The 15,620-nt window shown below is 35.1% G+C and overlaps 1 protein-coding gene across 5 annotated transcripts in view; it reads left to right on the forward strand.

Moving 5' to 3' along the window:
- Nucleotides 1-10,286: 10,286 nt before the first annotated feature.
- The window catches only part of LOC104891604 (beta-glucosidase 18), a 43,881-nt gene continuing 38,547 nt past the window's right edge, over nt 10,287-15,620 (forward strand). For 3 of the 5 annotated variants that reach the window (XR_008968934.1, XR_008968933.1, XR_008968935.1), the window contains exons 1-6: nt 10,288-10,686; nt 10,808-10,874; nt 11,422-11,480; nt 11,586-11,661; nt 12,168-12,242; nt 13,993-14,080. Coding sequence is in view for 2 of the 5 variants with exons in the window: in XM_048642729.2 (XP_048498686.1) it covers nt 10,525-10,686; nt 10,808-10,874; nt 11,422-11,480; nt 11,586-11,661; nt 12,168-12,242; nt 13,993-14,080 (527 nt within the window). In the remaining 3 variants the exon portion in view is untranslated. Of the gene's footprint in view, nt 10,687-10,807; nt 10,875-11,421; nt 11,481-11,585; nt 11,662-12,167; nt 12,243-13,992; nt 14,081-15,620 lie in introns of all 5 variants that reach the window. The other 2 variants (XM_048642729.2, XM_010677311.4) reach the window with 2 other exon arrangements.

Raw genomic sequence — 15,620 nt, forward strand, 5'->3', positions numbered from 1 at the left:
GGGGAACATGTAACACATCATGCAAGATAATGTCAGAATTTAGATGAACTATTCCTTTATGTGCAATGGCTACTTTTCTTCCATCAGGTATAGTTATGGTGTCATTATGATCATCATTATCTTTAAAACTTACAAACAGACTTAGATCACAACAAATGTGGTCTGTTGTACCACTATCTAGTACCCAAGAAATGCCCATATCAGACAAAAAAAAAGTTTACCTGACATAAATGCAGCTCCATGTGCAGTAGATTGCTCTCCAGTGGAGGTGCTAATATCATCAGGTTGTTGTTTGTTAAGTAAAGACATGAGGTTATTGTATTGATCAACAGTTATTGTCTTGGTTTCAGCAGGTGGATTATGAGATTCATCTTATGTATTTTGCACCATGTTAGCTGATCTTTTCTCTCTATTTCCACTCAAATGGGGAGGTAACCCATGAAGTTTGTAGCATCTGTCAATTTCATGCCCAGGAGTTTTTACAATAATCACAATACCATACAGAAGATCTTTTATGCCCAATCAATGTTTGTGACTGTTTAGAAGCAGGATATGAAGGCTTATTTCTATCATATCTTTCATAATGCTTTCTTTTATCATATGCTGCAAAAGCCATATCATCATGTTGAGTAACAAGCCCACTAACTTCCTGATGCCTCTCTTCTTGAACAAGAAGCCTATAGGCTGTGCTCAGATTTGGCAAAGGCTGCATCATCAGAATATTTGTTCTTGCTTGAACATAATCATCATTAAGTTTCATTAAGAACAACATTAGTCTCTGCTCTTGCTATGTTTTTAACAGTCTTTTAGTCAATGTACAAACACAAGTTGCACCACATGTACAAACAGGTAATGGATCTAGGTCATCTAGTTCATCCCATAGTGCTTTTATGGCAGAAAAGAATGAAGATACAGACATCTTCCCCTGCTGCATTTCAGAAATTTGTTGTTGTAATGAAAACAACTGTGTTCCAGATGCCTGTCCAAACCTTTCTTCAAGATCATGCCATATATCCCTAGCCTTCTTATAATACCATACACTCTTGGCAGTTTGTTTTTCGAGAGAAAACAATAACCATCCAGTGACTAGATCATTACACCTATGCCAAGCTTTGTAATTTGCATAGTGACACTAGGTTCCTCTAAAGATCCATCCACAAAGCAAAGTTTATTTCTAGACGACAAAATCAACATCATAGATCTCTTCCAATCTCCATAGTTGTTTCCAGCAAACAACTCATTCACCAGTTTAGTATTAGTAGAATCATAAGGGTGAATATAATAAACACTTCCTAAAACAGTAGTGGGTTCAGGTGGAGGTGTTGAATTTTCAGCCATGATTTTCAAGAAATCTTTCTCTAATACACTTTCCAGATTATATTCAACACTAATCAAATACTCTTCTATTTGAAAAGAAATCAATCAACATAACAATTCACAACACAACAATTCTCCAATTCTCCAGTTATGAGAACTTAATCATCAAAATTTCAATGCCACAACTCACAATTCTCCAAGAATACACCAAGATTTACAATCAACAATTTGCTGGAAAACAAAACAATCACATTTACACAGTCACAAGCACATCATTATTTTCCAGATTTCATGCTTACTGAATTTCAGTAAAGGAATAGAATGTAACCTGATTTTAGGTACAAAAATGACGAAAGATTGCGGATAAAAGCTCTGATACCATGTTATCAGTCTTGAAATACTACTAAGATTGAATAGAATTCATAGCATAAAGAATAGAGAGTAGAAGTATAGGTGTTTTGTATTATTTCTGAATGAGTTCTTACAAGAGAGGATGAGAGTATTTATAACCAAAGCTATATTACATGAAATGATTCAGCACGTGCCAATTATAACTGATTCAGTTATAACACATGCTAATCATAACAAACTCAGTTATAACAGAATTGCTTAGGTACAACTGATTACATAGTAGCAGTAGGTACATCCTCAGATATATTCTCATTAAATAGAAAATACGAAAATAAGTAACTTTTAGTAAAATTACCAAAAAAGAAAGTGAGTAAATATTTGTGTAATAAGGGAGTACATGTTACTCTCTTCACCCTCAATTTACCCTTATAACTTTGTATACCTCATCATTTGACCCTTCTAACTCTGTATGTATAGGTAAAGAAAATGAAGTAGTAGTATTATTTTATACTTTGTCCATACCAAATCATTGACACACTTTGTCCAGATTAATTTTCGTGTTTGTTTGACAAATCCATTGAAATTTAACACGTGTTATGTTTGATATTCTTCCAAAGAAGCAAGGGGGAAACTGATGGAGGAGTTATTCTAGGGAAACAATCAAATCTTAATTGAAGCAAATCTTAAATCTCAAGAGGGAAGTTGAAAAATTAGATCTCACTAAAACTGTTGGTGTTAGAGAATATAGAAGTCAATTGATGTCAATTATCAAATAATGGATCAAAGAAGAAGCATGAGAAGTGCAGATGGTGAAAGGATTGGAGGTCCCCTATTGGCCAAGTCTTTTTATGGTAAGAGAAAGACAAATCTCTTCCATGCAATCAATTCTCAGAAAGTTGATTATGATGTAAAGGGTTATTGGCATAAGAAAAAGCCAAAATGTCTCAATGGTCAAAAATTTTGTGCATATGGCAAGGAATATAATGTTCAAATTTTTGAGGAAGCATCTACGTCACAAGTGGTCATAAAAGAAGATTTCTTTTAAATTGCGAGGGAGAAATGCACCATAAAAAGAAGTGCTTCAAAGTCCAAAACGGTAGAGTTTGGTGAGAATTGCATCAATAAACAAAAATTAAAGGCGGTGACAAAATATGCATCACACGATTGAAGAGACGTGTTGGCAGAAAATTTTGTTACACATTTGAAGCATAGGAGTGTCTTAAAAGATTGCTTCAAATTAAGTGGTGGCTAATTAGTTCCTATCTTATCTAGGATTGTTAAATTTTACTAGCTTAGTGATTAAGTGGTTATGGATCACAGTTAAACTAAGGTCCCGTTCGGCATTACTGCGGTTTTCTGATTTTTGGTTTTTTTGATTTTCAAAGTCATATGATATATGTTCTATAATAAATAAAAAATTAGTCAAATTTATTGCGAACATGATGTTTTTGAAAACTGACAACTAAAAAGTGAAAACCACTTTTTTTGGTTTCATGTTTATGGATTTTAGTTTTCAAAAAAAGTGAAAACTGAAAACAAAAAATGATAACGAACGGGTCCTAAGTTGCTTGTTTCTGTTTATTATTAATGCGTGTGTTGCAATGCTATCATATGAAACCTTACTGATTTAGGTCGTGCTAGTTGTAAATGCCATTCTCTTTAGTGTTTATATAAAGCAAGTTCGTGCTAGTTTAGTGTTTATATAAAAAGATGAGAGAGAAAGTTAGAGAGATAAGTAAAAATTTCCTCTCTTTTCAATACCCAGCCCGAAAAACCCTAGCTCAATGCAAAAAATCCCCAATTCAATTGTACTTGATTTTTGCGCAATTTCTTAGCCTTCAATGCTTATTAAACACTCAAGATCTGCTATTAAGATTAATTGTAGCGTTTGGCTTGTCCAATTTCTTCGCTAATCTGCTTTCTCTCTTCTGTCATAATTGCGAGTTTAGCCACCCTAGAAGTAGGTCTGCTAAATTAATCTCTCACGATTTGCAGGCCTATGCGTGTAGATCTGGAGTTAAATTTCTGCTGGAGTGTTCTAAAATCTTTCATCCTCTGCTAATCTGGATGAGGTGGATCCAATTTATTAGTATCAAGTACAAATTTCATCTTAAAGCTAGGGTTTTTGGTGTCTGGAAAGTGATGGGTCATTTAAATCTTCTAGTGAGAGAGTGTGATCTTAAATTTTTTTGGTTTACTGTAATCATTTCGCTATGGGTAACCTATTTCTCATTTACTTGGCGTGCTGTTCTTGGAGCTTTATCCATAATTTCAGATTTTGCATTTAATGCGATTAGAGGTTTCTCTGATGGTATTCATTTGTGGATTTGTGAGAAAGGTATGTGGGTGTGGTATTACTTCTATAAATTGACTTCATTCCAGGTAAATTGGTATAACTAATTCCTTTGCTTTCTTTCAAACGCAATTTCTTGTCTTTATAAATTGTCTCATCCAATATTTATCTCTTGTTGTTACTTGGTTTTGTTTTTCATTATGGCGTCAAAGTCATCTTTTAAAGATGTTCTTATTAAAAATACTGGTGTTGAGATCTCTGGGGCTGGGGATTGTGTAAACTCTAAAGTTTTAGAGTCTGGTGAGAAATCTGGGAAAAATGTGTTGCAAGATGTTTGTTTTGACCCTCCTGGTCCTCCCTCTTTTCCTGAGGCGATCATTTTAGATGATCTCCCTCAGGTCCAGCGTGATATTGATGACTTATCACAATCTTGTCTTGTTGGTAAAATGTTAGGTGAGCCTGTGGACTTGAGAACTATTATCTCAAGGACTAGGGCTGATTGGAGTTTCTGTAAGGGTGATGTGGAGTATCTTGATATGGGGAATCATTGGGTCCTTATTAGGTTTGCTAATCATGTGGATTTTTTCTTAGTTTGGTCTGAAAGGCCTTGGCATGTCATGGGTGAATTGTTTGTGATTTACCCTTGGAAAGCTCACTTTGATCCTTTCTTAGAGGAAGTAAAATGGGTGGACTTGTGGGTTAGAATCCCTCGGTTCCCAACTGAGTTATTGAACTTTGAATCTATTGCTAATTTGCTAGCTGCAAATTATGTTGGCTCCTTGATTAAACTTGACTCTAGGTCTATGTTGAGGCACAAGATAAGATTTGCTCGTGCATGCATTTGGGTTGATATCACTGCTCCTTTAGTTGAATATGTAGAAATTAAAGGCGTTGGTGGGGTTGAGAGTGGTAATTTAATCTGGTATGAGGACTTTTCTGTTGGCTGTAGCTTCTGTGGTAGTGATGAACACGTGATTGATTTTTGTGCTGTGCTATCTCCTTCTAAAGCTGAAAGAAAGGTTATGTTGTTGCAAAATCCAAAGAAGAAATGGTTAGCTAAGTTCTTGAGTACTGCTAATAGGCAAGCAATGCCTCCTACCACAGCTGAGCCAGCTAATGTGGTGGAGGCTAGGCCTAGGCATGTTTCAAGGCCAAGGTTGGGCCCTTCTGGTAATTCTTTTTCTGTTGGTCCTAAGAAATATCCTGCTAAGGTTTTTGCTGGTGCTGTTAAGAAAAATGGTTCTAAAGGTATCATTGTTAATGAACCTTCTTCTATTGTTCCTAAGAAAGCTATGATTTCTCCTGCTGGTATGCAAGATAAAGGTAAGAATGTTGTTATTGATGATGTAGTTGATGTTCTGTCCTCTGATGATGAATCAACCAACTTTGCTGTGCTCCCTCCCTCTTCTTTAGCAGCAGGTGAGAGTGCTCTCCCTCCCTTGGATGTGCACTCTTCTGTGCCCAGGGAGAGACTGTTTATTGCCCCTCCCTCCTGCTCCAGATTTGGGGTTTATCTCTCCAGTCCCTCTGAGAGTAGTCTACCCTTCAGAATTATTTGCTAATGCTATTCTACCTGCTGACCCTTTTCATGAGAATGATGGTAAGGAATTTTTTAATGCTGAGATGCAAGATCAGTCTGATGTGGATGATGATGATACGTATCTTATGGATGAAATGGTTGATGCTGAAATAGATGATGAGTATATCTCTCAGCCTGAGAACTCTTTTCATTCCATCTACTCTGATCATTCAATAGTTAAGCACATAGAGAGTCTGGGGGTTGAAGGGGCTAGTCAGTCTGAGCATCTCTCGTCTTCAAGTTCTGCAAAGAGAAGAAAAGGTATGGTAGAAGCAGATTCAACTAGTTCTGATCTGAAGAGGAACAAGCAGTAGGTCTGGTTCTTTTTTCCATCTGTTAAATATGTTTATAAGTAGTTGGAATATTCGAGGGGAGGAGGCCTCTAGCTTTGGAGGAGGTAAAATCTTTTTGCAAGATTAATAATGCAACTATTATGATGCTGTGTGAAACCAAACTTTCTACACCTCCTTCGGATGGTTGTGTAAGGAGGTGTGGTTTTACTCATTTTGATTACCTGCCTTCTTTTGGTTTAGCGGGTGGAATGTGGATTTTTTGGAAAGTTCCTACTTGTAATCCTTTTGAACTTTCATCTATTAAAAAGTATGATCGCTTTTGGTCTTGTAATATAAAGTTATTAGAGTTGAACTTTTCTTTTACTTTGCTATTTATTTATGCATCGCCAAATTATCATCTGAAATATGCATTTTGGGAAGAGTTAATTGAGTTTATTCAAAATATTTCTGGACCCTATCTTATAATGGGTGATTTTAATGAGTTGAGTTCTCATTTAGATAAACAAGGGGGTGCGGCTTTTAGCTTTCCAAGACTTGCATGTATGAACCATTTCTTTGCTAGTATTGATTGTTATGAGCTCCCTTGTAGTGGTCATAAATTTACTTGGCGAAAATCTAGAGATAGTATTTCTAATATTTATGAACAACTAGATAAGGAATAGTTAGTTTAGATTGGTTAGTATGTTTCCTAATGCTCAAGTAAAGCATCATGCTTTCACTTCGTCAGATCATTGCCCTATTTCGGTAGAACTACAAAGTAGATGTAATCTTAAGTTTCCCCCATTTCGATTTGATAAATTATGGACTACTCGCAAAGATTTTGATGTGATTATTAAGAAGTCTTGGTGTCATAAATTTCAAGGTTCTAATATGTACTGTGTAGTCCAAAAATGTAAGCTATTAAAATCTCTAGCTAAGAAATGGGTCTCTACTAGATTTGGACATATTAATAGACAATTAATTTCAGTTGAGCAAAAGCTTGGGCAGATACAAAAATGTATAGAAGAGCAAGGTATAAATTCAACTTTGAGTAATCGACAATTTTTGCTTTTAGCTAAACATAATAAACTTCTTGCTCTTCAAGATATGTATTGGAAAATACGTGCCAAATCTAATCAGCTAAAATTAGGAGACGCCAATACTAAGTACTACCATACTTGTGCTTCTATTAGGAGAAACCGTAATATTATTTCGGCTATTAAGGATGTTTCAAATACAACTCTATCTCACCCAAAGGATATTGAAGAGTGTTTTACGTCTGCTTTCAAATCTAGATTTGAATCTAATGCAAGTTGTAGGTTTGATTCAGAGATTGATTTAGAGTTGTTATCTTCAATAATATCTGAGGAAAATAATGAGCAATTATGTACGACTGTTTCTATGAAAGAAGTTAAAGAGGCGGTGTTTGATCTTGCTCCTGATAAATCGCCAGGCCCTGATGGGTTCACCCCTTTTTCTATCAAAAATATTGGACGCTAGTAGGGAATTCTGTATTCCGTGCGATTGCGTCCTTTTTCCATTCAAGTAGACTTCTTAAAGAGGTAAACCATACTTTTATCACGCTGATACCAAAGGTAGAAAACCCAGAAAATCCTAATCAATTTAGACCTATTAGTCTTTGTTCCACTATTTACAAAGTTATTTCTAAAATTATGGCGAATAGAATGAAAATTGTACTAGGAAAAATAATCCATCCGCTACAGGGAGCTTTTGTCCCAGAAAGATTAATTCAGGATAATATTCTGTTAGCTCACGAAGTGTTTCATTCTTTTAAAAAAATAAAAAGGGCAGGGAAGGATGGGTGGCTATTAAATTAGATATGGAAAAAGCATACGATAGATTGGAATGGAGTTATGTACTGGCCTGTTTGCGAAAATTGGGGTTTTGTGAAAAATGGGTTAGTTGGGTAGAGCAATGTATTACGACCGTTTCTTTTTCCGTGCTGGTTAATGGTATTCCGGGAGAAATGTTTTACCCATCCTGGGGTATTCGGCAAGGTGATCCTCTGTCTCCGTATCTTTTCATTTTATGTGCGGAAATGCTGGCTAGATTATTATTTCAAGCTAGTATTGAACCACCCAAATTAATTGGGGTCACTCTGGGTCATTCCAGGTGTAACATTCCATTTCTTACATTTGTGGATGATACTATGATATTTGCAAAAGCTAAAATAGAGAGTTGTACTGCCATCAAATCCATCCTTGATAAGTATTGTCTCATGTCAGGGCAATTAGTTAATTTTCATAAATCAGCATTCCAGTGTACGTCTAACACCCCGGAGGAATTATTTAGGGTGTCCCCTAGTCAGTGGTAAGGTAACCAATTCATCCTTTTCTTTGATTCAGGAAAGGGTTTCTGCCCAGTTAACCAAATGGCGCGCTAATTCTCTTTCGCAGGCAGGTAGAACTGTTTTGATCCAATCTAATCTGGCGGCAAAAACAAGCTTTCAGATGCAGAGCTTCTCTTTACCTCCTCATATCCTTTCTTCTTTGGATAGGTCATATAGGAATTTCTTATGGAACAAGGATCCTAAGTCTAAAGCTCCTAACTTGATAGGATGGGATAAGGTTTGTCTTCCTAAGAAGATGGGTGGGTTAGGGTTAAGAAAAGCTAAAATTAATAATCAAGCTCTTCAACTTAAACTTCTTTGGAAACTGATTAGAATGCCGGCTAATTTGTGGGTAAGGTTGGTTACCCAAAAGTATTTAAAGCGAGAATCTCTATTTTCTTACCAACCTAAGACTAATATCTCGTGGCAATGGCGTAAGCTTATGGCTCTTAGGGCCCCTTTTAGGAGGGGTCTAAGATGGATAGTAGGGAATGGTAAGGCTATTTTTTCTGGGATGATAATTGGGTTTATGACTCGCCTATTAGTGAGAGATGCTTGCCGCGCCTAAATTTTGAACATATTAAAGTAAGTTTTTTTATTTCCGAAGCAGGAATTTGGAACTATGATCTTCTAACGCAATTTGTTCCTGCGAATGTTGTTAAGGATATTTGTGGTATTTTTCTCCCATCTAATAAGGTTGAAGATAAGGTCATCTGGGGTTAACAACTAATGGGGAATATTCTGTTCAGTCAGGTGCGCGCCTTTTACAAGGTATTAAAGCTGGTAGCTATAGCCGAGTGAACTATGATTGGATTTGGTCAGCAGATATCCCCCCTAAGATTAAATTTTTTCTTTGGAAAATCTGTCAGAATGGTCTTCCCACAAAAAAGAGATTAGAGCTTAGCCATGTGTTTTTACCTTTAGAATGTGTGTTTTGTAATCATCATGCAGAGGATGCGCATCATTTGTTTTTTTCCTGCCCGTATAGTCAAGATGTTTTTGCTCATACTTCGGAGCTCCCTACTCATTCAGATCTTCCTAGGATGGGGAGTTCCTCTTGTTTTATAGACTATGTTTGTAATTTAAAACGAGTAGTTTCTATGCAGGCTATTAGTTTTATTACCATTGTCTGGTGGTTTATCTGGTATGCTAGAAATAATATTATTTTCCGTCAACATTCGATTTCTGCTAGAGCTCTATCAAGTATGATTAATTCTTTTATTCAGAATTGGGAACAGGCTAATAAGGGGTTGAATTTGGATTGCAACCCCTTTTCTTTAGCTAATAAGGCAGTTACTAAGAGGGCTACCAGGAAAGATATAAGTTGGGTTTTACCTCCAACCAATTATGTTAAAATTAACTTTGATAGTTTGATGGTTCCAAGTCTCTTGATGGGAGTATAGCGTATGGTTTTGTGATCAGGGATTCTGATGGCAACCTTCTGCTTAGTGGAGCTAGTCAAATTGCTCAGTATCACTCTGTGATTGTGGCTGAAGCTTGGGGTCTAAGAGAAGGGATTTGGGGTGCTTTATTTTTAGGGGTCAAGAATATCATTATGGAAGGAGATAATATGTCTGTTATTCAGGCTATCAAGCGTATTTGGAAAATCCCGTGGGCAATCGAAGCTCTAATTAGTGATGCTGACAAAGATTTGAGTAAGTTTGAGTCGTATGAAATTCACCATGTGTTTCGTGAAGCTAATATGGCAGCTGACTGGATGGCGAATCAAGGTCATTCTACGGCTAATCTTTGTTATTGGTTCGAGTCACAAAATGCTACGTTTTCCACTATCATCCGTAAGGATGCTTTAGGGTGGCCTGTCTCGTGGATCCCACCCTAGGTTTCTTTCTGGCTAAAAAAAAGTATATATATATATTACAAAGAATAATGATATTACTAATTAATTAAAAGATCAAATTGTTCTTTTCTCATTCTCTAAACTATTTATCCTTTTTATTATATGCTCAACAAGAACTTATACAAACATAGCATAAATTTATTAAAAACACATCAGAGTTTTTTTTATGATTTATCTGAACTTAATAAACGTGAAACTTGTATTTTTATGGCGAAGATAACACTCTCTAAAGTCAGTGAACCAAACAAAATAAAACAGGAACAGTTATCAATTGCCAAGGAGCCGTAATATACTACTCACCCTCATGCCACACAGTGACACAACTCACAATTTGCTGAAAAGCACAACAGCACAAGGCAGGAAATTTGGACATAATGATGGATCAAATGTCAAAGATTACCTGTCAAGCTAAGGCCTTTATTTATCCGTTTCGATTATAATCTTTAAAACTCCAAACTAGATTAGCCACATTTCATTTGCAGAAATATAATATACTCAAAAATAATGCAACCAAAAGCTCTGCTCATATTTTTCATCTTCTTTTCTCTCCTCATTTCTATTCATAGCAAATATATTCATGAAGTAGAAGATAAAGAAGAGGTAGTGATCAAAAGATCCATGTTCCCCGATAATTTTATTTTTGGGGTCGGCACATCAGCTTACCAGGCAATAAATTTCTATTTCTTCTATCTCATCTTTTTTCTACCTTCTAAAAAGGATGAAATTCATGAATATGTATATGTTGTTTATTATGCTAATTTATTTATCTATGTATGTGAGATTGCAGATTGAAGGTGCTTATCTTGAAGATGGAAAAAGCCTCAGCAACTGGGATGTTTTCACTCATGTACCTGGTAATTATCATACATTCATGAAGTAATACAAATCTAATACAGATTTAAGAAATGTATTAACTGCTTATATAGTAATTAGTGAACATTCATAATTGGTAATCATGTAAGCAAAGCACAAAGGATAGCAGTTAGCTCAAGTAGATAGAGCACTCTCCCTTGGCCCCTGAGTTCAGGGGTTCGATCCTTACCCTCAGCATTATGCTGGGGGTATTTCCTTAGCATGCTATGCATGCCTTACTCGCCAATGTGTTGGTGTTTCCTACAGACTAGTAGCCTTGTAGAGATTAGCCCTTGGACTGACTTAATTTCCTAATAATAATAAAAAAAAAAATGTAAGCAAAGCACAAAACTTTAAGAAATTTGTTATTACCAAATACTTGAACCCAAGTTCTACTTGCTCCTTACTGTCAAAAAAAAAAAAAAAAACAGAGTTCTACTTGCTCCTTTGCTTACAACTCTACCAGTGATCCAAATGTCATGATTTTGTCTTTTCTTCAAACAATTAATTGAGAGTTGCTTGAAAATTGATGATGAGTGTACCTTGCAGGGAACATCGAGAGTGGAGAAAATGGAGATGTTGCTGATGATCACTACCATCATTACATGGTTAGACAATATTTTACGAATTTAAACATTTTCCCATTTTTATATGCTTGTAATTTATGTAAGTTTGTTTCGAACATTTATGTTTCAAATTGTCATTTTCAACAGGAAGACATTCAAAAATTGGAGTATCTAGGAGTAAATGCTTATCGGTTTTCAATCTCATGGACCAGAATTCTACCAAGTATGCAATATTAGGATATGCAATGACATGCTTGATAATTGGTTTTTATAACTTAAGCCCCTTTCGTTATCGTTTTTTGTTTTCAGTTTTCAGTTTTTTGAAAACTAAAAAGCCAAAAACTAGAAACCAAAAAAAGTGATTTTCACTTTTCAGTTGTCAGTTTTCAAAATCATCATGTTCCCAATAAATTTGACTTATTTTTTTATTCATTATAGAACATATATCATATGACTTTGAAAATCAAAAAACCAAAAAACAGAAAACCACACTAATACCGAACGGGCCCTTATATAGTTATTTATATTTACTAATTTACCAAACAATTATGCAATATTAAGATTTTGCAATGAGCTGCTTGATAATCAGTTGTTATAACTTATCACTTATATATAGTTATATTTACCTAGGTCAAAGGAATTAGTTGTCCAAAGTAAACTAGGTCAAGTATATAAGTATATTGTTTGTCCAATTATTGCTCCATTTGAAGAACACTTTACGTGGCACAGGAGGAAGGTTTGGTGAGACTAACCCAAGTGGGGTCTTATTCTACAACAACATTATTGACAATGTGCTGCTCAAAGGTATGCTCAATTATACCTCCTATATATTTTTTTATTTACACCCCTTTCTTTTTGGCACTATTCATCGTTAAGCTATCTGCCATCATTATACAAGAAAAAAAACATAATCAAATGATATTTTATTAGATTTGTTTTAATGTAAGGATTTGAAACATCAAAATTTAATTTCCTTTTTATTAGAAAATATATTTGATTCGAAAATCAACCCTGCTAGACTACTAGTTTGTAGGGCACACCAACTCAGAGTGTGGGTACAAGGCTAAAAAAACCAAAAGTAAATGCCCAACATATTGTTCGGATAAAGATTCAAACCTTGAGCAATATCTTGGAATTCTGGGTGGTACTCCATTGAGCTATCACATCTCCTTCAAATTTTTAAATTTTTTTACTTATATGCAATTAGAGATTTTTAAGTTCAAAGAAACGTTTCGACAAAAGTGAAAAATGAAATGGGTGCACTAAAAAAACTAAGAAAGTTTTTTCTGACAAGAATTGATAATTACTATTGTAATATTCACTTCGTAATAGTATATGAAACATTTTGTAATAGTATATGAAATATGGGGTAGCAGTATATACTATTACAACTCCTCTTGAAATACTCCCTCCGTCTCAAAATATAGTTCTTGTTTTTATTTTGGGAGTCAAATTTTACAAACTTTGACCAAACATTCTCATTAATGTATAGAAAAAAACATACTCATGTGGGGTATTGTTAGATCCGTCCCAATATGTACATTCATAATATCAACTTTTATATTTTTTACTAATACGAAATAGAAGATATCATATGTCAAAGGTACATTTGGAGACTGTGCAAAAAGAACAAGAACTATATTTTTAAACGGGGAATATATCATAATAAAAAAACTAACAACTTTAGATAAATGATACAATTTGACCAATATAAAGTTTTAGCAGATATTTTACTTTGTATTTATTGTTGGTAGTTGATAGTTGGTAGTTGATAGTGAAGTAATTTTTTTTTTTTTTTTATTGTTGTTAGTAAATAATTGTAGAGCTTAAACTTCTTAAAGTAAGAGTGTGGATTAGTGCTTTCAAATCGGCTTTTTTTTTTGGGTTGACCCACACATAAATGGGTGTGATTGGGTTGGGTCATGTTTATGCCAAATAAACCATGGGTCGGTTGCCTGTCAGATCTGGTCCATTTGGATCGGTCACATCTAAATCATCAAATTACCGGTTGTCAGATGGGTATGGATCAGCCCATTACAAGTCAATCCATTTTCCAGTCAAAGTGCCCGCGAACATGTTTTAGCTGGGTTTTCGCTGGTTAAATTGTGTTTCACATATTCTTGGGTCGAATCAACTTCGTTCAGGTTGAGTTTATTATGACCTTTGTCTCGGGTGTATTCGCCATTGACTGTTTTCATTATATTTATGTTTATGCATAACTTGTCATAGTCATTTTTGTGGTATAAATATGGTATTCGCCATAAGTGCAATATAGACAATGAAACTAAAGACAACATCGGTTCTTTACTATCCTTCAGTTTACAATATTCATGTTCCCTATGTCTCCCAACAAGTTATCAGCACGAGCTTGCTACCTTTGCATCCATCCATTTGGTCTCAAGTTCTAAATATCTTTTTCAAGCCCAACCCTTTACTACTCGAAGATGGATCAACAAAGTAATGAGAAGAAAGAAAAACATCAGTTCTTTTCTATCCTTCAGTTTACAATCATTTTGTTCTCATTGTTTCACAGCTATATTGTAATTATATGCAGGAATCCAACCTTTTGTAACAATACATCACAATGATATACCACAAGAACTTGAGGATAGATATGGAAGTTGGCTTAGCTCTGAAATCCAGTAAGTCCCACTACTAATGTTATATTGTAATTTTAGTATCACTTATATTATCTATTTTTATTATTTTAATCTTGTCGGCTTCCATACAACAGCAAAACTATTCTTTTTTGCGTTAATTACATTCTATTGTTACATTATATGCTTGTATCCTTTTTTTGGGTATGATATGGAGAATTGTAAAAGATAGTGTGTGTGGGGTGTGGTGAGCGCGGAAGTAGCTCGCAGCTTGCACAGCCAACGCCCTTAGCACGTAGAAGCACGAGAAGATAAAGTTTGTAAGGTATAAGAGCGTATGTAGCGGAAACGTAATAAGATCGAGAAATTTAATAAGAAAAATAATGCAAGAAAAGCAATAAGAGACACACAAAAATTTGACGTGGGAAAAACCCTTTAAATTGAGGTAACAAAACCCACGGACGACGAGCGGCAAAATCCACTATATAAAAATTATGAGAGTACAAGTACCCCAAATTGATAGGGTAAAGATAAAATAACAACTCTTACAATATTTAGTTACAAACCACAAAGGATAAAAATTAGAGTGAATAGTGGACTAGGAGATTGTGTGTATATGTGGATGCTTATTGTGGATGGCTTGTTGTATCTTGATGATGATACCCAAATGAAGTCAACACCTCTATTTATAGGTGTATATGTCGGTTAGTTGAGCCTTGAGGAAACAAGAAGAGCTTAGCTAGAAAGCTCTAGAATCCATCTAGCAAAAACCATGTAGCATTACCCCTTCTAATTTTCACCATATCATGAATTTACTAGATGATTCTTGAAACTTACCGACATATATCTAGTGTGGGAAGCATATGTTTTGGGCCAAAGAGGAATTTGGGCCACCAAATCAACAGTTGCTGCCAGCCAGCAGCCATGCATGACTCGCGCCCACGAGGTTTATCGACATACCACGGGTGGCTGGCCGATCTCGTTGTTTTGAGCATGTGGTATTGGAGTTTCTCTAGCTTTGTATACGTTTGTTGATAAATCAGTTTTCCTTGTTCAACTAGGATACTTGATTTTCACCCTAGTATAAATATGTTGAAGCCGTTTGTTGTTTATTTATGCCAAGCATAAGTGAGAGATTATTCTTAGATCTAGAGAACCTAGAGAAAAGTTAGAAAGTCTAGAGTGATTGAAAATTCTCCTCGTATTGTCATCTCATATTCAAAGTCCTAGTTTAGTGTTTGTGATTTTCTCTCTATCCAAGGTTTCCTCGTTAAATCTTCTTGTGTTCTTTATTCTTTATTGCTTTAATTTCTTAATTCCTTCGTATATTATAAATTGCTTGATGTTTTAGCGCCTAAAATACATATTCCTAACAAGTGGTATCAAGAGCTAGATTGAATTGTGCGTCTAGATCATGTTCAATAGGTATATGGATGATGGGAAGTTGAGAATCGATAAATTTGATGGTAAGGATTTTGGTTTCTAAAAGATGCAGATTGAGGATTATCCATGCCAAAAGTACCTGTACTAAACTCTATCGAAAAAGAAACCTGTTGCATTGAAAGATGAAGATTGGGAAGCGTTG

The sequence above is a fragment of the Beta vulgaris genome, chromosome 4 (genome assembly GCF_026745355.1).
Source record: "Beta vulgaris subsp. vulgaris cultivar EL10 chromosome 4, EL10.2, whole genome shotgun sequence".
Classification (NCBI taxonomy): Eukaryota; Viridiplantae; Streptophyta; class Magnoliopsida; order Caryophyllales; family Amaranthaceae; genus Beta; species Beta vulgaris.